Source organism: Chelonia mydas, chromosome 25 (assembly GCF_015237465.2).
Source record: "Chelonia mydas isolate rCheMyd1 chromosome 25, rCheMyd1.pri.v2, whole genome shotgun sequence".
Classification (NCBI taxonomy): Eukaryota; Metazoa; Chordata; order Testudines; family Cheloniidae; genus Chelonia; species Chelonia mydas.
The window spans coordinates 12355145-12378759 of NC_057858.1; the positions used below are offsets into that span (position 1 = coordinate 12355145).

Here is a 23615-nt window from a genome sequence, read left to right on the forward strand (position 1 = left end):
TCTGCCAGGCACTCACAACCCCAGTGCCCCAGGCTGCTTTGCAATGGGAAGCCTAACAGATCCCAGCAACCGCATCCTCCTGCCCTGGACAGGATGGTTCCCTTTGCAGTGTATTCCCCAGGGCCATGGACCAGCCCATCCCTTCCGAGGCTATTCCACAGCTTGCTAGATCTCACCCTCAGGACCCATTTCCTGCCAGTGCCCAGCACCATGCTGTGAATCCGCTCTCAACAGCATCCCAGAAGCAGCCGCATTTCAGCAGCCTGGTTAGCCATCTCTGGAGTGGCCGGAGCTATGAAATGTCAACACTTATTGCTTCCTGCACCCTGCAGCCTCAAGTAGCCAAGCGCAGTTGTTCAGCAGCCTTTGAGTCCCAGACTTCAGACACACATCCCGCTCTCTCTCATGGCGACTTGACGTTAGTTCTTTCTTGATGCGTTCTCACACTCGTTGGGGTTGGAACCCTCCAGCTGTCCCGGGTGGAAGGCAAACAAAAGACTCCGTTGGTAGCACAAAGCCTCTAGGCCTGTCAAGGCCACAGCACATGCCTCAAAAAATCCACCGGGGACGACCAGGCCCCACCTCTGGATGAAGACCCCGCTCAGCCGTGAGTTCACAGCCTGTTCCCGTGTTGGTTTGTCATCCTGGGACGGAGCTGCCCTTTGGCAGGCGCTTTGGGTCTCGGGGTGAGAGCTGAGTGTGCTGGCGGGGAAGGAGCGAGTCCTGCCGCCACTGTTAATTGTGACAGGGGCTTTCCAGCTCTTTTCCTGGAGATAAAGCCGCCTGTTTCGGGAAACAGCTCCAGATAAGGGAGCGGGGCCAGAGCGCTGGCTTCTGCCGAGCTCTACCCAGGCCAGTGCTTCCCTTTCTGCCTTTCCCGCTCCTCCGCTGGGATGGCAAAGTTCATCAGCCGAGCGGGTCGGGCTGGGAGCCTGTTGGAACGCTGCTTTGCAAACAGAGAGCCATCAGTGTCATGAGTCAGGAGGCCTCAGCCCCTGGCTCCGGTGATAGCAGGGCAGGGCTTGCCTACTTCCTTGCCACCCTGCTGCTGTGACTCAGTGGGTGACACGCCCTGGAGCCCTGAGATGAGGCTGGCACGGAATCACTGGGGGGCAGGGCCCCACCTGAGCCAGGGGCTCCTGCAGAGTGATGGTGAGGCAGGAGCCCTGAGTGGCGGGGAGATGCTGGCTGGGGTGGGGGGGGGGAGGCACATACAGCACCAATGCATGAGGCTTTAAGGCCTTTGCCCACTTTGCGTGGAGGGCCTTAAAGCTCCCCAGGGAGCATCTGTAAACGCAGGAGCTGGCCAGGGCGTTCCTGGGTAAGGCCCCAGCGCTGTGTGGAAAGGTGCTTCCCCGGGTATCTGAGAGCAGAGAACGCATTGGCTCCATGGGAAGGGATGTGGGGTTGGGGGTGCGGGAGCAAGGTCCCTACCCCTCTGGGATCATTGCAGATGTAAAGGCAGGAGCTGGTGCTTGCCCTGGCTGGATGCCGGCTCATTACTGACATTCTGGGCTCCAGTGGATGCAGAATTCCTCCTTTCCCTGCAGAGCAGCAGTTAAACAGCCCAGAGGTGGCTGGCAGAGAGCTGGGGCCCTGGACATGCCCGGCATGGTCCGGGCTCAGGCACTTGGCCAAACTGGGGGAGAAAGGCTTAAATTAAAAACACAGCGACATATTTTATTTTGCAAAAATAAATTACCCCAAAAACACAACACAGAGAAGGGATGGGGTGCAGCAGGGGAGCCCTGCATTGGCCTGACTCTCCCGGGGCGAGAGGCTGGGCAGTGCCCTGATGGAAGCAGGCAGGGGGGCTGCAGAGGGGTCTGGGAGGGAGCGCCACCGAGGGGCAGCTAGGGGCAAGTCTGGACTACGTGTTGGGTTAGCAGTGCATTCAGGAGGCATTAGGGAGGGCCCGCCTCCCGCTGTGCCCATCTCTGACCCCTTCCCCTTCTGCCCCCAGTCCCAGGAGCCTCCACCCCTGTGAGGCCCATCTCAGCACACGCCCTGCCCATTCCTGCAGAGCCCACCTGCTGGCATGTTCTGGTGTGTCTGTCTGCCCCCTCCTCCGACTGCCCTGGCCCTAGGAGCACCCTCACGGGCGGGGGCCACCCCTCTCTGGCTGTACCACCCCCCCTCAGGTGCCCATCTCGTGGTGTGCCCATGCCCACCGTGCCAGCTCTTGGGAGCCCACCCCTAGGCTGAAGGGAGCGTGTGGCTCCCAGCAGGAGCAGGGAGTGGGGCAGGCCGGGTGAGGATGGAACAAGGACCCAGCCCAGCTGGGAAGCTCGCCTGGCATGCGCTGGTGGGCCCAGGCAACGGGGCTGGCGGGGCAGATGGAGTCCAGGGCACCTCCCATGGGCTTGAGGGTGGGATTCCAGGGACTCAAGCGTTATCACTGCTGGGCAGAGCCGGGAGGGGAGCACACGGCAGGCGTCAGTGTGGGCGGGGTGGGGGCGCAGCACAGCAGTGTCTGATCCCAGAGACTCGACTCAGAGCAGTGGCCAGGCGAGAAAAGCCGCCCAGCCCTGCACCAGGGAGAGGGGGCAGGGAGAGGGGTTAGTTACAGACAGACACAGACGCTTTGCCTCGGGCGCTCCAGACGAGTTTAGGTGTGTGAGGGGCGGGACTTGGGTGGGTGCTGGTATGCATGGCGGGGATGCGGGGGCTGCAGAGTGAGCTTGTGTGTGTGTGTGTTTGCATGTGTAGGTTTGCATGGTGTGCCAGCGTGTGCATGTGTTTGCACGATGGGCTAGCGTGTGCGTGTGTTTGCATGGTGTGCTAGCGTGTGCATGTGTTTGCATGATGGGCTAGCGTGTGCGTGTGTGTTTGCACGATGGGCTAGCGTGTGCGTGTGTGTTTGCACAATGGGCTAGCGTGTGCGTGTGTTTGCATGGTGTGCTAGCATGTGCATGGCATGCTAGCGGATGTGGATGTGATGGCTGGGTTCTCACGCCGTTTGCACCCTGCCTGGCAGGGATTTCGCAGTGCCAGGGCTGCAGGGAGGTGGCTGAGCAGGGTGGCTACTGTCTAGTAACTGGCTTGCTGCGAGGCTCACGGCCTGGATTTGCCCCTGTAGGGAGGCACTGTTTTAAAGCCCTGTGTCCCCTCGACCACCAGGCGTGGACTCGAACATCCTGCCCTGTTGTGAAGCCACACTCCCATTTTACCCCTTGGACAGCATGGCTGGATCGGGGAGAGAGTGGAGACTGAAATCCCCCCGTTCCGATTGCGCTCTGCCTTCCTCCGTCACTGCCGTCCCAAGCTGATCTCACAGCCGCTCTCCCGTCAGCTCCCAGCTCTCACCCCCATGGCTGGCACTCGAGGTGAGGGTCTGGCTGCACTGGGAGCGAGGGGGTGACTTTAGGCCAGGGGTACGTGCTTGCATCAGGGCCCGGCCTTGGAGCCAGCCAGCCCAGGGGTGAGTGGCAGGTGAAGGCAGCGCTGGTCAGACTGGCTGATCTGAGGGGAACCCTGGATTTTGTGGCATCACCCCGAGTACGTACGGGGGAGGGCTGGACGGAAACGGGTCAGGGCGCCCCCAAACCGCTCCCCGCCCGCCCTGTCCACGCGGGGCTCTCCCCCGCTGCTGCGGGAGGGGGCTCCCACCCGGTCACGCCGGCCTGCCCCGGGCGCAGTGCCCGGCGATGTCCCGCAGCAGCATGTCCTCGCGTGGCGACCAGGGCCGGGCGTAGCTGTCACGCTGCAGCAGGATGCGGTTGAGCGTGTGCTCGTAGTTGACGTGGCGCCGGGCCATGAGCAGGTACTCGCGGCGCTCCAGCAGCGGGGGGCAGTCGCAGGCGTTGGAGACCCACACGTACTCCCGGTGCACCAGGGGGAAGCGGTTGCGGTAGGTGTGCTTCACCTGCACGTCGTAGCGCGTCTCCTGCCCCATCGGCCGCTTGGCCAGGATCCGGGCCCGGAACACTGCGGGCGAGAGCCGAGGGAGGGGTGGGGGGAGAGGGGGCGGAAGGGGAGCAACAGGCCAGGCGGAAAATCAGCTGCCCTGGGGCGCTGGGGAATGGGACATGGGGCCCTTCTTCCTCTAGGGGGCGCCATCTTCAATCCACCCCATGGCGGGGCACTGGCTGCCCTGAGGTTTTGTGGAGTGGGACATGGGGCCCTTCTGCCTCTAGGGGGCACCACCTTCAATCCACCCCTCGGGGAGAACTGGCTGCCCTGGGGCGCTGGGGAATGGGACATGGGGCCCTTCCGCCTCTAGGGGGCCCCATCTTCAATCCACCCCACCAGGGGAACTGGCTGACCTGGGGTGCTGGGGAATGGGACATGGGGCCCTTCTGCCTCTAGAGGGCGCCATCTTCAATCCACCCCATGGCGGGGAACTGGCTGCCCTGGGGTGTTGGGGAATGGGACATGGGGCCCTTCCTCCTCTAGGGGGCACCACCTTCAATCCACCCCATGGCGGGGAACTGGCTGCCCTGGAGGTGCTGGGGAATGGGACATGGGGCCCTTCCGCCTCTAGAGGGTGCCAGCTCCAATCCACCCCACAGTGGGGAACTGGCTGCCCTGGGGGTGTTGGGGAATGGGACACGGGGTTCCCCTCTAGGGGGCACCAGCTCTGATCCAGCCCAAGTGGGGAGCCCGGGTGGCCAAGTTTTTTTTTTTTAAAAAGACAATGTGGAGCCAAGCTCAGTGCCCACCGTGCCCCGGCAATCCCTTCCCGGGTCTCCTGGCCTGTCCCAGTCCCGCGGGGCCCCTGTGCCTGCCCCGGCTCCGGCTCCCTGCCGGGTTCACGCTCAGCCCCCCCACAGGGGGCTGGGCCAGGGGCTCTTACCGAAGTCACTCTGGCAGTAGTGGCGGATCCGCTGGGACTTTCCCTTGGGCGTCTGGCACCTGCCGCAGCTCCCTATGGGGCACAAAGCCAGGGCAGTCAGTGGGGGGTGGAGGATCGTTTGGGGGGGGATGCAGGCAACCCCGTTACCCTGCCCGACAGCTGCAAGCCCCAGCGGAAGCCCCCAGGGGCCGAGGGATGCTGTGTTGTGTCTAAGGGTGGGGCTGGGAGGGAGGGGGCTGTGGTGGAGCATTAGCAGCCCTGCGGGGTGGGCGGGGGGTCCCACATCCCAGCAGCCAGGGGAGCCCCATGGACAAACGGGCCTGGGGCCAGGAGGGTGTTTAGCTCCAGATCCAAACTTCCCACAGGGCCCTAGGGGCTCAGATCTGGGGCTTTGGTTCTGCCCGTTGGAGCGCTAGGGGCCAGGGCAGAACTGCAGTTCGGATCCCAGTCTGGAACCCCTCTGGCGGGGAACTGGCTGCCCTGGGGTGCTGGGGAATGGGACATGGGGCCCTTCTGCCTCTAGGGGGCACCACCTTCAATCCACCCCATGGCGGGGAACTGGCTGCCCTGGAGGTGCTGGGGAAGCTTCTCTAGCCCTGGCCTTCCCCCCTGCCACTCCCATGGTGCTATATCTGCCCCCCACAGCAGAGCTGGGATCCTGCTGCCAAGGTGGCTTCCCCTGGGCTCTACAATATGCCCCCTTGGGGTAGCATCCTGCCCCAGTCCGCTCCAGCAGGGGCAATCAAGGTGCTGTCTGTCTATCGTCTGGGCCCTGGAGGGAAGACAAATGAGGACAGAGCAGGCACCTGTTTGCGTTGTGTCTGTGGGTCCCCGCCGGGACCTCTCCGTGGTCGTGTCCCTGATGCTGAGGTGCGTGGGGGGCACCAGTGTGGTCCAAGGCCCAGGCTGGGGCACGCTGGGTGGGTCCAGGTTGACCCCTCTGGGCTGAGGCTGTCGCAGGGGGCTGGAGTCACCCTGGAGGTGCCCGTGCCGCTCCCTGGGGAGCCAGAACTCGTACTCGATGCCCGGGTTCGGCTCCTGGAACAGGACCTGCTTGGCCGGGGGAAGATGGAGAGCTGCCTTTGAGCCCACCCATCAGGCTGCATGAGCCCTCCGCGTCCCAGCTCCCACCTGCCCAGGGGCATACAACAGTCCCCCCGAGAGACCCTACAATAACGAACCAGGGTGTGCAGCCCAGCAGCACTCGGGAGAGACCCTACAATAACGAACCAGGGTGCGCAGCCCTGCACTCAGGGGAGACCCTACACACATGCTGGGGGAAGTGTGTGTGTGGTGGGGGGGGCTGTTCTCCCATGCACCGGGGTCCCCGGGGTGTTACGCTGTCAGGGCACCAGGGAGATCAGCCTGTGAAGGGGAGACAGAGATGGGGCAGCCCCTAAGCCCAGCTCGCTCTCTCCCCCAGCCCCCCTTACCATGACGTGCAGATCCTCCTCTGTCGGCCCGGCTGCCTCGAGGGTCTCGTGATTGTCCGCGTCCCGGGCATAGCGCACCGTGGTGCCTGCCACCTCGTACGCGCCCGGCCAGTCGATGGCCCAGTCCCCGTTGATCACGTACTGCTGCTCCCCGTTCATCAGTGCTGCGGAGAGACACAGAGCGGCCCGAGTGAGAGAGAGGGAGGACTGGGGAGGGGACCTGGGGGGGCACAGTGTGCGGGTCTGCTGGGCTCGGGGGCGGGGGAGAGGCACCGTGGGATAAAGCTGCAGATGGTGCAATGGCGTTGGCCGGTAGCTGTGCCATTTGGGGGGGAGGATGCACAAAGGGCCCCAACCCAGCATAGCTTGGCTAGGCAGTAAGATTTAGTGGTTACAGCAGGGGGAGGGAAGTGGGGTCTAGTGGTTACAGCAGGGGCATGGTGGGAGTCAGGACTCCTGGGTTCCTTTCCCAGCTTGGGCAGGGAAGTGGGGTCTGGTGGTTAGAGCGGGATGGGGTTCCAGCAGTCAGGACTCCTGGGTTCTGGCTTAAAGGCACCTTCCCCAAGCACAATCAGGGACAATCTCGCTCTCGCCGCTCCGGCTGTGGGACAGAGAGTCACTCCAAGTGGAATCATCGTGTGGTCTGTGGTGGGGGGGCGGAGTCAAGTGAGGCAGGGCGGGGCTAACAAGAGGCCATGGGGTGGGGATGGCTCCTCCTACCTAGGTAGTTGCGGCTCCAGTCGGTGACCTTGATGCGCATCGCCCCTGCCGGGATCCTCGTCACATTCTTGTACCCAAAGAAACCTATGCGTGGGGGGGGGGGGGGGAGACAGGAGTCAGGGCAGAGCTGGGCATGTGGGAGGCTGGTTCCTCCCGGCGCTGCAGCAACGTGTGGGCTGAACCCAGCGGCGCCGCCCCAGGGGCAGCGAGAGGCCAGCTCGTCCTGCACGGCTCCCCCAGCTCGTGTCCAGGGCGGGGAAGGAAGCAAAGGCTGCAGCCTGGTTTGGAGCTGGCGGGATGTCAGTTTCACAGGCACATGCAGGCATGGGGGGCGCTGGATGGCTGGGGGGGGGGCCCTTAAGTGGGGCAATGGGCCTTGGGATCCCTTCTCCCAGGGGTCACCACGTCCAATCCAGCTCCAAGGTCACCATCACAGCCTCCCTGGGTGCAAGCCCTCAGTAGCAGCCTCTGGAGAGGCCCAGGACTGAAAGGGGCTCAGACGGCCCTCTGCCCCCCGGAGGGCAGGGCTCAGACATGCTTTGGGGGTGTAGAAGGAAGCTTGCCCTGGCGCCGGCCTGTGGGGAAAGACCAGCAGCTTTCTGGGGGCTCAGCCCTTTCCCCACAGGGGCCAGGCCTGTGTCTCCTGGCATCACTAGGGCGTAGCTGCCAGGGCCGTGCCAGCGTGCAGCTGGGCACCCTCCTTCCCTCCCCTGCCGCTACTCAAGGGGGCCTGGATTATTTGCTAAGCCACTAGCAAGGCTGTTACTGTGCAGGGAGGGGCATGGTGGGCACTGAAGCCTGGCACCACAGCAAATGGGGTTTTGCCTCCTGTTCCCAGAGCTGATCCCCATCTCTGCAGCACCCCCCATTCCCCCCACGCCAGCTCATTCACTCTATCAACTGCAAGGCTTGTGCATTGCTGTCGAGCAATGGGGTCGCTCAATTCCTCCTGGCCAGTGGGTTTGTCCCGTTTGGTGTCAGGAAGAGGATATGGTGCCCGGAGCAGGGAGGGGATGGGCTGGTGCAGTGCCAGCTCCGAAGGGTGGCGGGCGGGGGGCAGAGCGTGCAGCGGAGGAGACAGAGAGGGAGCATTGAAGCCAAGAGCCAAAGCATTCACCCCTGGAGAATCAATCACCGGAGGAGGGGAGCGCAGCCCGGAACACCCTCTGCACGAAGAGGCACGAGTCGTTCCTGCCATCGCACAGGCCGCAGGCGTCGCTCCGAGAGCCGGACCCCAGGATCCCGTCGCAGCCCGCTGTCTGGTGGGAGGGGAAAGCGGGCGTCAAGAAGGGAGAGGTGGCTGCACCAGATATCCCTACCCGGCATGGGACGACCCCCAGAATGAGCGGGGGCTGGGCCAGCCTGGAGTGCTGGCACCTCCCCGCATTGCCAGGGCTGGGACTCACCCACCTACGTCCCCTGAATGCAGGGTCTGCGAGGTGGGTGAGCCTTATCTAGCATCCCTCGTTGCCGTGGCATCGGCAACTCCTTGGGTACCAGGCACAGGGCGAAACCCCCCCTCTGCCTGGGTACGCCAGGCACTGGCAGACAGTGCTGGTCCCAGCCCGGGGCCCCCCACGAGCCCCATGCCCTGCAGCACCAAGCGAGCCCTACCAAGCACTGGCCGCTGATGCAGAGATCCGGGGAGTCCGGGCTGCAGCGGGTCCCGTCCAGCACTCTGCCGAAGGTGTAGTAGAAATTGTGTCCCACCGCCAGGCAGTTCAGGTCGCAGAGGTTGGGCGCTGGAGGAGAAAGCCGGGGATGGGAGCGGTTCCAGTTTAGGGGCCAGGAAACCAGCAGGCCCTGCCGTTCAGCAAGGGCGGCTGGAGAAGGGCCCCCAGGCTGAGAACGGAGAGGCAGCAGAATGGCTGTGCCACCGCGGGGGTGGATTCGAACCCAGGACTCACCTCCATGAAAAGGAACCCACTGGTACCTCGCCTGGCTCCCCAGGATGGGCTTGCCGTCATACAGGGAGCACTGCACGGCCCGGAAGGGCACCGAGCTGCCAGGACACTCCTGCAAGGGAAGGGCACAGGGCTGCAGCCTCACAGGGGGGCAACCCGCCTTGCCTTGGCCATTGGGCACGCGAAGGAATGGCAAAGTGCCACCGAGTCCCGTCTGTACTAGCAGAGACCAGCGGGCAGGTTATCTTGCACCCGGCAGGGGCACCTGTAAATGGGGCAGGTGGCGGGGAACTGCAGGAGGCCCAGAATCAGGGAGAATGCCCAGGCCCAGTGCTGGTCTGGATGCCTGAGCTCTGTCTTTCCAGGGAGTCAGATGAGACGTGAGTCTCGAGATCAGAGCAGCAGAGGGGCTGGGCTGGACAACACAGGAAGGAACCACCCACCGCGGGGCTCTGCCACCGAGACAGGATGGAGCACGACCCAGTTGTGGTAGCGACCGACAAACCTCTAAGGGGATGGGGCAGAGAAGCGGCCAGCCGCTCGCATCCACCCCTCTGGGAGCTGCAAAGTTCACGCGAGGAGCGGATGGAGAAATTGAGGCACAGAGAGGCAGGACCCAGCCAGGCCAGCGGTAGAGCCAGGAACAGAACCCAGGTGCCCGCTGTCCCGGTCTAACACCCTACCCATTGCACCCTGGTGCCTCGCTCTGAGCTGGCAGCTCCGTGTTGCTGTGGCATCGTGTGTTGGGGGGACGACACAGTGCGGATATAAACTGGTTCAGATGCACCCCTCCCCCACTCCAGCCGCCGTCGCTCTGGTGCACACTCACGTGCAGCTTGCACACTCGGTACTGCCGGGGCTCCCCTGCACACAGCTCCTCTTCAGGGAACCTGCGGTAAAAGCACCTTAGGACAGCGGCTCCCAAGCTGCCAGGCCTTCCATCTGGGTGGCAGGGCAATGGCAGGGTCCCATCATAGGCCCTGTGCCCAGGGGAGGGAGCCGGGGGGGCGGCGGGGCTGGCTCTGCCGCGCCCGTTCCGGGCAGGGGTTCCGGGGTGGGGCGTGTGGGGTGCGGGAGCTGCGACGACTCGCTGGAAGAATGTGTGGTGGCACCACCGCGGCGCAAGAGGAAAACAAGGCGGAAGGAAAAGGTGCCCGAAATCCCAGGCAGGGGGCAGAGCCAGACGCCCGCCCAGCCAGCCATGCCTCCCGGGACTAGCCAAGGCGAGCGCTGCTGCTTGCCCAGACACTGGGCTGACATCCCCGCCGAGGCTGGGGAAGTAGGGCAGAGCGTGCCCTGAATCACGCCCGATCTCGCCAGGCGCCTCCCCGCCTAATCAGGGCAGAGATAAGGAACCCGCTCACCCACGGACTCTGGCCAACCGGCACAGACAAATCAGCAGGCCTGCACCCCGCCCATGTCTGCCTGGGATCCCAGCCACAGCCAGGGGTCCCCAAAAGGGGACTGATACCCCAGTGCACACCCCTCGGGGTGTGCGTCATGGATATCAAGGGACCATTGGGATCATCTCGTCTGATCCTCAGAGTCAGGTTGAGCCCAGTCACTTGGAGGAAGGGGGTGGGGGTAGGAATAGCGGGGGGAGGGGGGGTTGGGGGGCAGCTTATTCTGCCCAAGTTTAAGCTTTTTTATTTCTCTCCCCACCTAGAAATCAGGCCAAGCCTGTGTATTTTCCATGCAAAAATGTCAAATTAAGCTTAAAAAATTTCATCTGCAATTTTGTGCAGGTGGGAACATACAGAACATTCCTGCCTCCCCCCCCCCCCAAATAAAAATTACTTTCCTTCCACATTTTCCCATGGAATTTTTCAGATTAACTAAAAATATTGTTATTCTCCTTCCCCTGCCCTCCAAAAAAGGGGGAAAAAACCCCAAATCAAACTTTTGTCATTAGAACCCTCCCCCAAAGTTTCAATCCAAATTAAAATGCAAAGTCGTCGGAAATGCCCCAGAGAAAAATATTTTTCCATGAGAACCTTTCGGGCTGCTGGAGAAATCAAGCCTGTTCCTTGGATCCCTGCCGGCTGGGCCATGGAATCCAGGCCAGCCTTTGCCCAGGACTGGCGCAGCTGGCCATGCTGGGCGCAGGGAGGTGAGAGGGTTCGGCTGACGGCCTTTGGGCAGAACCAGAGGTGGATTCCTGGGCCTGCCTGGAGTGGAGCCGGTGGTCTCCAGACGTGCATGTCGCTTTGTATCAGGGTGCATTGCAGAGGGGTCATTTGCACCCTGGGCAAAGACCTCTCCCATGCCCCACATCAGCACTGGCCCTGTAATAACCAGGCTGAGATGCCCTGTGTCTGGTCCCTGGGGGAGGACGCCGTCATGCCTGTTCCATGCATGGTCACACGACATGGTGAGGGTTCCCATGGTTCTCCCCCCGGATCCTCCACTCACCGGATGCATTTCCTGGTGCGAAAGGAGGCGCCGTCCCCACACGTACTGGAGCAGGCGCTCCAGGCTCCCCAGGGCGTCCATTCCCCATGGCCTGACTGGCGCCTTTGGCGGGGCTGAGGCTCCAGGCCGAACGCCAGGGTCCTGCTGGCTGTCCCCTACTTAAAGGAAGATGACAAAGTCACCCCTCCCGGATGGGCCAGTCCCTCCCAGCCCAGGCCTGCCCTGGGCCCCTCCAGTTATACAAGCGACATTTCCCACAGGGGCCCCTCAACCTACACCAGGAGGGGTGTCTCAGTCCCTCTGCCCTCAGATCCTCCCCCGCCCCACACCAGGAGGGGCTATCTGCCCCCCCACACACTCCCGCTGCTCCACACCGGGAGGATCACCCACGTCCATCCACTGCCTTTGCCCTGTCGCCAACACGCCCCGCCCAGTGCAGGGATGGCAGATCCCCAAGAACCTTCCCCGGTTATTGTGTTACACAGTCCCTGGAAACCGCCGCGCAGCTGGCACCGGCCCCCCCCAGGCTCCCTGCCAGTGGGGCATCCTGGGACACTCGCCACGGGGGGAGCACAGCTGTAGCATGCTGGAGAGAGCTGCTTCCAACTGAACAATTTCGGGGGGGGCGCGGGCTCAGAGTCAGGCGTGTGGTTTCCATTCACAGTTTGGATGGAGGCCACGGGCGGCTTGTAGCTGTAACAATAAGGTCTGAGATCTGCCCAGTTTGGGCCACTCTAGAAGGCTTGGGAGGCGGGGGAGGCGGGGGGGGGGGGGGGGAGAGGGGGGAGTCTGGGCCACATGGCGTCTCTGGTGGAGTCAACATCCTAGATCTCCCCCACCCCCACCCCTTTATTTTTGCTGGGCAGTTATCATCACACAGTGAAATCACCCCCCTCCCCCTCCCCAGCCCTGTAATTGTCTCCTTCTCTGGTTTCTGTCCCTTCCACTCCTTTCACTGAATCCTGCAGGATCCCTCCAGCGCCTGCTTTATCTCTGCTCCGACGTTTGGAATGAAGATTCCTTCCTGGCTTCCCATCCCCTGGCTCCCCCCCAGCCAGGCCTGTCTCCCCTTCCAGTCCCCTGCCCCGCTATCCATTGTCCTTCTCAGACAGTGATCGGGACGGGGTGGAGGGATCGGCCTGGGGAGAAGAGTGATGAGCCCCAGGCTGGAGAGTCCAGAGCCAGATCTGGAGGGGAACTTCCCCAAAGGTGGGCGGGGGGGAGATGGATACACCTTTACTTGTACTGCCCCTGGCTAAGCAGCCCCAGGGGGAGTGGGACGACATGCTAGCACCCTGCAGGGGTGTGACTCACGAGAGCTCAGCCACCACCATGTGAATGAGAGAGAGAGAGAGAGAGAGAGAGATAGGAATCTGTCTATTACACTGGTGCTCCCTTTGCCCAGAGCTGGAGGCAAGAACATAAAAACAGCCCTAATGGTCAGATCAAGGGTCCATCTAGCCCAGTGTCCTGTCTTCCAACAGTGGCCAATGACAGGTGCCCCAGAGGGAATGAACAGAACAGGGAATCATCCAGTGATCCATCCCCTGTCGCTCATTCTCAGCTTCCGGCAAACAGAGGCTGGGGACACCATCCCTGCCCATCCTGGCTAATAGCCGTTGATGGACCTATCCACCATGAACTTATCTAGTTCTTTTTTGAACCCTGTTATGGGCTTGGCCTTCACAACATCCTCCGGCAAGGAGTTCCACAGGTTGACTGTGCGTTGTGTGAAGAAATACTTCCTTTTATTTGTTTTAAACCTGCTGCCTGTTAATAAACCTGCTGCCTATTAAAAGCTGGAAGGAACCTCCAGGCCCAAATCAGCTGCTGCGTCTCTGGGACTCCCAGCTGCCGCATTCCTGGGGCCGGGTGATGGAAAAAGCAGATCTCCCCACCCACCCCCCCACTGCACACGGAGTCACACGCATGAGCACACACGTGCGTGCAGGCACACATAGAACGCCACACAAATATCGTACACACATATGCGTGCATGGGGTTTTGCAGGCCTTGTCCTACACACATACCCACACGCACGCACACACGGATGCACGGGGGCCTGACCACCGGGAAAGCCAAGTGCCAGAAGCTGGTGAGAGACACGGGGGTGGGCTGCGAGTGCAGAGCATCCCCCATGTGGAAGCTGACCCACAAATGAGCTGTGCCAGGGTCCAGCGGTCACCCGCTCTGGTGGCAAACTACAGCCTTCCACCCCAGGCCTTTCTTTGATGCTCCCTGGGGTAGCTACCACCCCTGGCATTCAGCCGGACCCTGGGGGCTCAGCCCCCCTCTCACTCAAACGTCCCCTGGAGCTGTGGGCGGAGCCACCCGTGCAGGAGACCAGGGGGCAGATGCACCCAGGGCCCCATACGTGGTTGCCCTGCAACCTTGTGCCAAGTAGGCACAGTGCACAACTGTTGTGACCAGATAGCGCTTGCGCCAGGATGCAGAGCTCTGCCATGCTGGCAGAGAGGAGCCCCTGCCTGTGTCCTTAACCCAGCCCTAGGACAGGAGGGATGATCTCAGTGCCGTGGGTGGGTCCCTGCCTCTGTGGTTAGAGTCGGGGAGGATGCAGGCCTATCTGGTAATTTGCACACCAGTTACTTCTTGTCTGCAGCATGTTTCCTGGGGCCTGCGCAGGGCCTTCTCCGCCACGCCCAGAGCTGGGATTCCCAGGGCCCCTTCAGACCCACCACTGCCGCGCTGGGTTAGATTCTTCCTTTGCTGACGGGCTCCCCTTGTGACACCCTCCCTCTCTCTCCCCCTCGCAGTGCAAATGCTGCTCAGAACCCAGGCACCAGCCCACGTGGAGTTTACAGCCGAGCTGGCCTGTAAAGTGTGATCCCGTGATCAGAGCAGCGGGAGGGAGCCAGGACACCTGGGTTCTCACCCCAGCTCTGGGAGGGGAGTGGGGCGGGGGGTGTCTAGTGGGTTAGAGCAGAGTGGGGCTGGGAGCCAGGACGCCTGGGTTCATCTCTGGCATTAACTTGCGGTGTGGCTCTGGGCAAGTCCCTTCTGGGACACAAATATGCCCTGGCAAGGAACATTACATCAGTGTCCAGCGACCGCACTATTTCACTGACAGTCTCTCCCAACAGCGAAAACCCAGCCTCTTCTCTTGGGGAGTGTGAGACGTTTGGAAGGGAAGCATCTGTACAGATACGTAACACGCAGAATATTGGGTTCCAAACCGGGGTGGGGGTGGGGGGGAGGGAGAGAAACTTGTCACCTGCAGCAGGATGGGTCTCCGAGCTGACTCAATGCACACTGACAACAAGTCACACCTGTCAGCTCGGCCCCGCCCTGTGGTAGTGATTCCTCCTGGCCGCCTTGGGTAACCCCCAACAGCGTCACACCTGCCCTGCACTGCGGCTCACTCGGCACCCCCACACAATTGGGCTGATCAGTATCAGCTCTGTGGGCATTCTGCACTGGGCCCTCTGGGCGCCGGCCGGAGAATCCCAAGGCCTGGGCTGTTAACTCCCCAGCAGATGCTGGGATTAATGAGCTACGGGCAGAGCTGGAAATAAACAGGGAGATGGGGCGGGGGGGTCATCTGGCAACTGGGAGAGAAGCAAACAGCCAGGCCTGGCTGGATCAATTCACTGGCTCCTGGACAGGATCTCCCAGGGGTCTCCTATGCTGGTGCCCAAGCCATCCCACCCCAAAGGGGGGACCAACCCAGCGACCTGACCCTGATGAGCTGCCAACCCTGCCTCCCGAGGAGCAGACAAGAGGGGAGGGCTGGGTTAGCCAGTTAAAGAAATTCAGAGCAGCTCTGGCTGCAGAGGAATAAAGCAGCTGAGAAGAGAAGAGACTATTTCCTGTATGACGAATGGAACATGCCTCCTGCAACGGAGGCCCACTGCTGCTGGAGATGGGGCCCTGACCCCTTGTGGCTGCTACCGATCCCCCACCGCAGGGGTCTGTTACTCCCAGAATCTTGGCCAGCTTCCAGCTGGAGGCATTTACATCCTATCTCCCCAAAATCCCCTCTATAGCTGTTGTTGCTTTGTGTTGTCAAACAGCTGCCAGCTCTCACTCCAGGGGGGGCTGCATTGCAGTGGTGGGTGGGAATGCTTAGATAAGGACAGATGAATTGCTATCTACCAGTCAGTTAGCCAGATATAGTGGCATTGTGACCCTTGGCAAGTGCTTCAAGTTATTTTTATTTCCAGAGCTTTGGGAGGGCGGAGACTCCCATGCTTCTAGGCATGAGCCAACCCGTAAATCACAGGGGTCAGGAAGGAAATTTCCAAGGGGGCAGGTTGTTCCATTACTGTCACTGCAGGGTTTTGCACACCTGCCTCAGAAGCAGCTGGTGCTAGCCACCATCAGAGAAGGGACGCTGGGCTAGCGGGCCGTGGGTCCCATCCTGCCTGGTAGTTCCTATGTTCCTCGCTTGGTGTGTATCTAGGCCTATTGTCTGTTAGGGGTCGGTGGGATCCTGCAGTTACAGGTGGTGATACCACGACGTGCATCAATGGGGACAGATATCTTGGGAGATGTTCAGATCCTACATGACCCCCACTCTGCTGCAGGCTTGGGCCAGGCCTTAGGGAAGGTCTGTCCTCCAATCTGACCTGTCCACGTGGTCTCTTCTCCTCCACTTACCTGAGTGCTGCCGATGCCCCAGCCCACACTCAGCCAGGTCAGGAGCAGAACGGTCCCCAGGGAACTGTGCCTGCAAAAAGCCAGAGAGAAAACTCAGCGTGGATTCCAGAGTTTGCCCTGCCCGGCATGTCAACCCCCCAACTCCCCGCTAGGTGGCAAAGGCTCCCACATTGCTTGCCTCATGGCACTTACACAGACCAGGCAAAGGAAGCACTTTGAACCCCCATTTCACAGAGGGGGAGACTGTGGCCCAGGGAGGCGAGTGGCTCACCCAGGGTCACACAGAGAGGCCGTGGGGGAGCTGGGAACTGAACGCAGGTCCCAATCCAGTACCTGACCCACTGTCAGTCACATGCTGGCCCCGTGCGTCCCTGAAATGCCATGGGCCGAGGCTGCTGTTCCAGCCCAGGCAGGCATGGGGGGAGCCAGGGAGAAAGGCCAGGCTGGTGTAAATCTGCAGATTCAAGGGGGCTGGAGAAGCAGCCAAAGCTATTGAGGTTGGCCGGTTCTTAGAGGCACCTGGGGGAACAGGGATGGGGGGGGGCCTCTCTGGAGTGTGTGTCCCCCCCTTAGTTACCCACATTCATGTATACAGGTGCATAACAGACACAAGGGAGACAGGAGCCCTGCGAAGCAAGCTTGGCTTGGTCCCAGCCCTCCCCCCAGATTTCGGCCTGAGCCAGACAAGACACACAGAGATAAGACAAGACACAACAGCTCAGGTGTGAGATCATCAGGGAAGGGAACAAGGTGGGGTGGATTCCTGCAATCCAGTGGGGGTGGTGGGCTGACTGGAGATGTGGGGGGGGGGGGCTGGGATGAAAAATGTGGGGCCAGATTTTGACCCTCTCCCCTGTCCCTCCAAAATAAATGTCTTTGTTTTGGGGGGTTCAGTTCAGACCATTGTGGGGGGTCAAGCTATGAAAGCTGCATCCACATCTGGGTTCCAGGTCCAGACCCCACAAATCTGGGGGTGTTAGACTGTGGGGTGAGGTTAGGCCCTTGGCAGAGATGTGGGGTTGTGTGTGGGAGGGGGAAATGGGGGGGGCTGGGAGGGGCGGAGGAGACAAGAGCGGAGAGGCCAGCCGCCTAGGACGCGGGCCAGCCTCATGGGTCGGGCACTGGCCTGCGACTGGGACCTAGGTTCAGTCTGAGTCTGTGCCACTCCCCGGGTGAGCTTGGCCACTCCCCAAGTCACTTTTCATTCCCCATGGGCTGTTCAGCTCCTGGCCACTCTGCCTGCCTGGAGAACAGCCCGACTGGGAGGCATTGCTCCGCTGCCCCCCCCAACCCCCGTGCGGCATTGGCAGGACAGGGCAGAGGTAGGATCCTGCGGCCCCCGCTGGGAACCGAGCTGAAAGCGAGAGGTGAAACCCTGAGCTGCTGGTAGAACGGTCAGGGCACTCGACAGCTCCTGCTCCGGGCTTCGGGGCTCTTTTCCTGGGAGATGAGTCACGCGGCCAGCCTGGGATGTGCAAAGCGACCTCCTCTCTCTGCGTGAGGAACGCCGCATCCACTCAGCAACCCGCCCTGCACAAAGGGTGCCGGTGTCTAGGATTTGTCCCTAGCATTTTGAGACCAGAATGCTTCTAGAATATGCAGGCTGCTTCTAGAGCGTAGAACTGACATAGCGGCTAGGAGGCTCATGCCACCAGCTCACCTTGGGTTCTAGAGCACTTCAGAACTCAGGGCAGGGCTCCGGGTGCCTGGGGCTGCACCCCAGACAGACACACACAGGTACACAGAGTCCCTGCCCCAAAGGGCTTGTGATCTATGGGAGCGCCGGACTGCGACACCTGCCTCCCCGTCAGCCTATCCTGCGGGTTCTAGAATTTACAACCCCTGAGAAATGAGCCGGGTTCTAGAATGTAGATGCCCCGGGCTCACATGGGGTACGCGGAGGCTGGGTCCCCTAGGCCTGCACAGGGTTCCAGAGCGCACACGGGTCTGGGCCGAAGCAAAAGGCTCACGTGGGGTTTTCGAACCCGGTGGGTTCTAGACTGCACCCCAGTTAGAATTCCTTGAGCTCTAAAACATAGAACCCTCCTCAGAACAGCGTCTGGTTTGAGGGATTCCGGTTCCATGCAGGGGAGAACAAGCAAATAGTTTGCCTTGAAAAATTCTATCTTAACCACCCCTCCTCCCACCCCTTCTGACCCCCAGCTGCCCTGGGTTTTCCCGCAGAGTCTCAGAAGTTCGGGCTGGGAAAGTCCTGCTGGAGTGTTGTCTCCATCCGTGTCTGCTCCCCCTGCCTGGCTGACGCAGGGAGCTTTTCGAGATGAGTCCCTACATCGTTCAAAAGATGAGTCAGACATGGAACAATCGGAGCTGCGACTGGGGGTATCGTTTTGTGTTTGGTCCCTTTGCAGGCCCCAGAACAGAACACGCTGGCCAGAGCCCTGCCAGGATGCCAGCCTGGGCTGGTGATGGTTTCACTCGCTCGGCCAAACCCTGCCCTGCTCTCGAGTGATACACAGGGAAGGAAGGTAGAATCCAGCCCATGGTGCAGAAACAGGGCCCCAGTCCTGCAACCGGACACACATTGGGCCTGATTCTCCTCTCACTCATGCCAGAGGGGGATGGCATGGGTGAGTGAAGGTGGCAGGATCAGACCCATTCACCACCCTGAGATGCTCTCTGGGTGTGCCGGTGATGGCGAGTTAATGCCATGCCCGTGTGTGAGGGTGCTGGAGGGGCAAGGATCCCCAGCTCCTGGAGGTACCTTTATTATCCTATCCTCACTGCAAAGTCACAGAGATTGCAGCCAGCAGATCACCAAGCCCCCCATGTGGCAGCTGGAGCCCGGTGATTTGCAGAAGCAGGGCACAGAACATCAGTGGTACCAGCACCTGGCACACCAGCTGCCCCTGCCAGGCCGGAAGGGGTGCCATCTACATGCAGAGAGCACCCACGGAGTCCATCTGAAGCTATGGGGTCAGGTGGGGGGAATTCTCTTCTGATCTCACAGGCTCTGGTCGAGCGGGTTTTATTGGAGCCTGAACTGTTCCTGATTTAGTATCACAGCAAGCTGCAGCAGCCAGGGATGCTCCACCCGGGACATGACAAGTTTTCTCATGTGGCCGGGGCAGTGGGGGACGGGACAGGATGGGGAGCACAGGATGTAAGAACCCTCCCAGCTTCTAAATCACAGTGAAACCCACACACCACACCCTGCAGCCTGCCCCCACTCTGCTTTAAGCAAGCACCTTACGCTGCCCCCAGCCCAGGTGAGTTAGAGCTCATAGACCATCTCAGTGGCCTGCCTGGCTTTTGCTGGCTGAGGGTTCCCTGTGCCGTTACTCTCTCTAAGCTGAGGGCAGGGAAGGAGTACGATCAAGGAGTTAGAGACGGGCGAGGACTGGGAGTCAGGACTCCTGGGTTCTGTTTGCTGACCGTGAGCAAATCACTTCCCCGCTCCGTGCCTCGGTTTCCCCCATCTGTACATTCGGGGTGAATAACATTTGTGGAGGTGGTGGGGCTCCCATGGCTAGTGCTAGCCACACATTTGAAGAACCTTCAGGCGACAGGGGCTAGAGAAGGACAGATTGCAAAGGGTTAATAAGAAAGAAATACTCTTACCAGACGCTCTGGGAGCCCATGGTCTGCTGGCTGGATGTCAGGCCCTCCTGGCACCCCTGGCTTTCTGTGCCCGCTCCTCTCCTTCCGCTAATCCTGGCATCAGGTGGGTGCTTTGCCATCCCAGCTCCCACCTGTATCTCCTGGATGCTGGCGGCTTGGGCTCACTTCCCAGAGGGGAGCTGGGAACTAACTGTGCCAGGTGCCTGACTTTCTCCCAAAGATTTCAGCGTCCGATCAGACCTGAGCACCCGGACGGGGACTTGCACGTGGGGGAGAGTCCAACCCAGCTCCCCTCTCCAGAAACTCCTGCACTCTCATTCCCAAGCAGCCCGTAGCCTTGGAGTCTGGCCCGCATCGGCTGGGACGGCGTCCCATGTGCTGATCCTCCGGGGGGGTGGGTGGGGGGGAGGGAGGTGGGGGCCGTGCCGGGGTAACCAGTTCCTGGGTTTAGCTGTCCCAAAACGCTGGAGGAAGGTGGGTTCTCATGCTGGATCTCCCAGCCACGCAGTGTCCCGTGTGGTTCCTCGGGGAGGGAGCTAAAGCCCTTTTCCTTTCTCCTCCCCTTACGTCGTTTCACTTTTTAATGCTCTGATCCTGCCTACAACAACTGGTGTTATTAATATTCATACCCAAAGGTGCACATGGCCGTCCCGGTTTCCCACTTAACCCTTAAAGGCCCATGCTGCTCTGATAGGGAACGCACCACGGCCGTGCCCTTCCCTAAAGGGAGCAGGGCAAACTGGCCGGGCGAGTCCGAAGTGTTTTCCCCTTTCGGAGGAAAATGCTGAAAACCCCCCCGCTGATTTGTTTCTATCGGGCCGGGTTTGGAGCCAGGGCAGAAAGGGTAAGTTAACTCTTTGATCCATGGCATTTTCCAGGCTGTCGGCCAAACCTGCCTTCAGGAGGTGTTGGGCCATATCAGCTATAAATAAATACACGGGGCCAAATTCAGAGCTGGTGGAGGAGGGTGCCAAGTAGGCCAAAGCCAGGGGTGATGTAAATGACTTGTGGAAGCTCCTCAGCTGGGGTCACACAGGCCTGCTCCTGATCATGCTTCAGCCCCGGTGTAAATCAGGAGTAACCCACGGGAGAGGATGGAGCCGCCCTGAGGTTAGGGAAAGGGGTCGAAACGTAACTGACAGCCAGAGGGGGGTGCAAGGGATGTGATCGAGGTCTATAAAATCACGAGTGGTGTGGAGAAAGTGAATAAGGAAAAGTTATTTACTTGTTCCCATAATATAAGAACTAGGGGCCACCAAATGAAATTAACAGGCAGCAGGTTTAAAACCAATAAAAGTAAGTTCTTCACACAGTGCACAGTCAACCTGTGGAACTCCTTGCCTGAGGAGGTTGTGAAAGCTAGGACTACAATAGGGTTTAAAGGAGAACTGGATAAATTCATGGAGGTTAAGTCCATTAATGGCTATTAGCCAGGATGGGTAAGGAACGGTGTCCCTAGCCTCTGTCTGTCAGAGGGTGGAAATGGATGGCAGGAGAGAGATCACTGATCATTACCAGTTAGGTTCACTCCCTCTGGGGCACCTGGCATTGGCCGCTGTTGGCAGACAGGATACTGGGCTGGACAGACCTTTGGTCTGACCTAGTGTGGCCGTTCTTATGTTCTTAACTCACCGCGGTGAGGAGGGGAAGAGGACAGGGTAGGGGGAGAAACAACCTGAGACTCCATCCAGTCCTGCCTGCTGCTCCGTGACACTCACAGGTGGGCCAATCAGTGCAAGTTACACTGACGGCCACTAGGCCTTGTTCTGTTCACACTGACACCAGCGGCTCCTGGCACGTGCTCTTGATTCACACTGGTGCCAATGACGGGGGGGGGGTGTCAGGCCCAGTGGGCAATCCGCTGCACAGCCCCCCCAGTGGAGTTTGGCCCACTCCCCCGCCCCGTGCAGCCTCTGCCACTGCTCGTGGCTTTGTTGTTTCAAACCCAACTTGTTTCCCGCAGAGTGGAGCTCCTGCCCCTTCCTGCAGGCCGGGGTTACAGCAACCCCTGAGCTTCCCAGGCAGTGCTGGGGCTGAGCTCGGTGCCGGCTCATCTCAGCCGCAGGGACACCCTGCTTCCAGGCAGTTCTTTCACACAAGGTTCCCCTGCTGGCTAGGCCCGTCGGAGGGGGCTCGGCCCAGCGGCTGAACGAGGCCCCGTGTGGAGGCCAGCTCCGCTCTCCCGCACGCCTGGGGCTCTCCTCGTCGAGCGTTACTGGGACTGTTTCACGGAGAGGAAGGGACGCGCCCATGCTCACGGGCAGAGGCAGCAGCAGAGCTAGGAAGAGCTCTCAGGAGGCCCGACTCTGGCCCCCTTCTAGCCCCTGGACCCTACTCCTCTCCCAGAGCTGGGAGCAGAACCCAGGAGTCCTGACTCCCAGGCCCAGCCCCCTAGACAGCATTCCTGTCCCTTCTGTGAAAGCCCCGGGCCCATCGCAAGGTAAAGCGAGGGCCTGTCACCCTCCACGGCCCTGCCCCAGGGACTCAGCCCCTTCCCCCTGCAGCCCAGCACGACTCGACTTCCATCCCCTAGATCTTCCAGCCCCACGTACTCCCAGGGGCTCCACCCCACAGCCCCAGCAAGCCCCTGGCAGGCAGAGAACCATGGCCCACCCCCCAGCACTACCCTGCTCTGCTGGGGGCGCTCGCTCCCCCTAGCCGCCTGGGAAGGTAGGGCAGATCTCGACCCCCTCCCCTCCCAGGGCAGGGATCAAGCAGTGACAAGAAGCTTGGGGGGCATTTTTATTTCTCCCGTCCCTGCTGATGCACCCCCGCCCCCACCGCTATGTAGGATTGGAAGCAACCAGGGGCATGGGGGGCAGGGACTGGGAGCGGGAGGGAGAGCGGTTCTTGGAGGAGCTCAGTTCCCATCAGCCCGCAGGTGCCGAGTGCTGGGGCTGGGCTCAGAGCCCATCCCAGACAGGTTGTTTTTGGCGCCGTTCCCTGCCCCACTGCGGTGCGAAGCCAGAGGGCGAATCCCGGGAGGTGACCGAGATTACGGGCTCCAGCCTGGTCCCCAGCCAGGGCCAGCGCTGCAAGGGAGATCCTACTCCAGGGGGATGCCAGGCAGGGCCTGCTGCCCGCCCTGGACCCTCCTGGCAGGGAGGGCAGAGATGGGGACCAGAGCATCAGGGGCTTGTCCCCTTGCCCCTCGCAAAGCACCAGCTCCCTGAGCTGATGGGGAGAGGGGAGGTCCTGGCTGAGGCTGTTGCACGTGTGGGAGGGGGCGGGCGATGCTGTGCTGTGCCAGTGGTGATGTGGGGCTCGGTGCCCCGGGAACACGGGTGATATGCCAAGTCTGGCCATATGCCCAGATCTCATTGCACTGGTACCAACAGCCAGTGCAGCCTCCAGGCAAACTGGCCTGGCCCCACGTGGGAAGAGGGGCAGGCGGGGCGGGATTGGGAGGAATCCAGGCTTTGGCTCCGCTGTCCCCGGCCCACCAGCGGTGCCAGCCCCAGGGAGCTGGGCTTGCCTAGCCCACGATCACGGCCCAGCTGGGGGGTAAGACCCCCCCAGGTTTGAGACCGAGAGCTCAGAGGGCTTGCGGCTGGCGTGGGCAGGTCGTGGGGTGCGGGGCGGGCAGGGAGCAAAGCTGGACCAGCCCAGGAGAGCTGGGGGAAGAGGCTCTTGTGAAGCAGCACCAGGCACGGCCAGAGCCTGGCAGTGTGAGCAAGGCCTTGCACAATGGGCCAAACCAGGCCCCACGGCCAAACCCCCTCTTCCCAGCTCCGGGCTGGACAGCTCGGAGCTCCCCCGGGGTGCGGGGATCAGGGGGCCAGGGTTCCCTCTCTCTCTTTGCTTACAGGCTCTGAGAATACCCTTCTGCTCCCACCCTGCATCAGTCCTCCCCGAGAGCCCTGCCAGCCCCCCTCATGTCCCTCCCCACCCCACAGCCAACCCCGCTCCATGCCACCAGCCCAGTGCTGAGAACACTGGGGTAACGGGAGAGGGAAGGACCGCGGGGAGTGGCAGTCGGGTAAACACTAGGGCCAGGGAGTGGGGGGCACGAGGGGGTTAGGGTTGCCAACTTTGATTGGCCGAATTCCTGCAGGTTCCATCACATGACATAATCTTTCATTAAAGATTGATCTTTGATTGCTGGAGGCTCCAGGACAATCCTGGAGGGTTGGCAATCCTAGGAAGGGCTGATGG

At 61.2% G+C, this 23615-nt stretch overlaps 1 protein-coding gene across 1 annotated transcript; it reads right to left on the reverse strand.

The window, feature by feature from the left end:
• Positions 1-1659: 1659 nt before the first annotated feature.
• On the reverse strand, positions 1660-19985 carry ADAMTSL5 (ADAMTS like 5). Its single transcript, XM_037885935.2, has 12 exons — positions 19461-19985; positions 15882-15951; positions 11265-11419; positions 9682-9742; positions 8856-8964; positions 8563-8690; positions 8084-8207; positions 6949-7032; positions 6229-6392; positions 5602-5845; positions 4796-4867; positions 1660-3927 (listed from the first exon to the last, which is right to left on the reverse strand). Exons 1-12 carry the CDS (start codon positions 19577-19579, stop codon positions 3614-3616), a joined length of 1644 nt encoding a protein of 547 aa, XP_037741863.1. The 5' UTR covers positions 19580-19985; the 3' UTR covers positions 1660-3613.
• Positions 19986-23615: the final 3630 nt, after the last annotated feature.

Bases quoted from the DNA above. Each gene is read 5' to 3' on its own strand.
- ADAMTSL5 (XM_037885935.2), bottom strand. From the start codon at position 19,579: ATGGCAAAGCACCCACCTGATGCCAGGATTAGCGGAAGGAGAGGAGCG. The intron at 8,208-8,562 runs GTAGGGCTCGCT...CCCTCCCACCAG, and splicing joins GCATCAGCGGCCAGTGCTTG to ACAGCGGGCTGCGACGGGAT. The intron at 3,928-4,795 runs GTAAGAGCCCCT...TCTCGCCCGCAG, and splicing joins CTACTGCCAGAGTGACTTCG to TGTTCCGGGCCCGGATCCTG.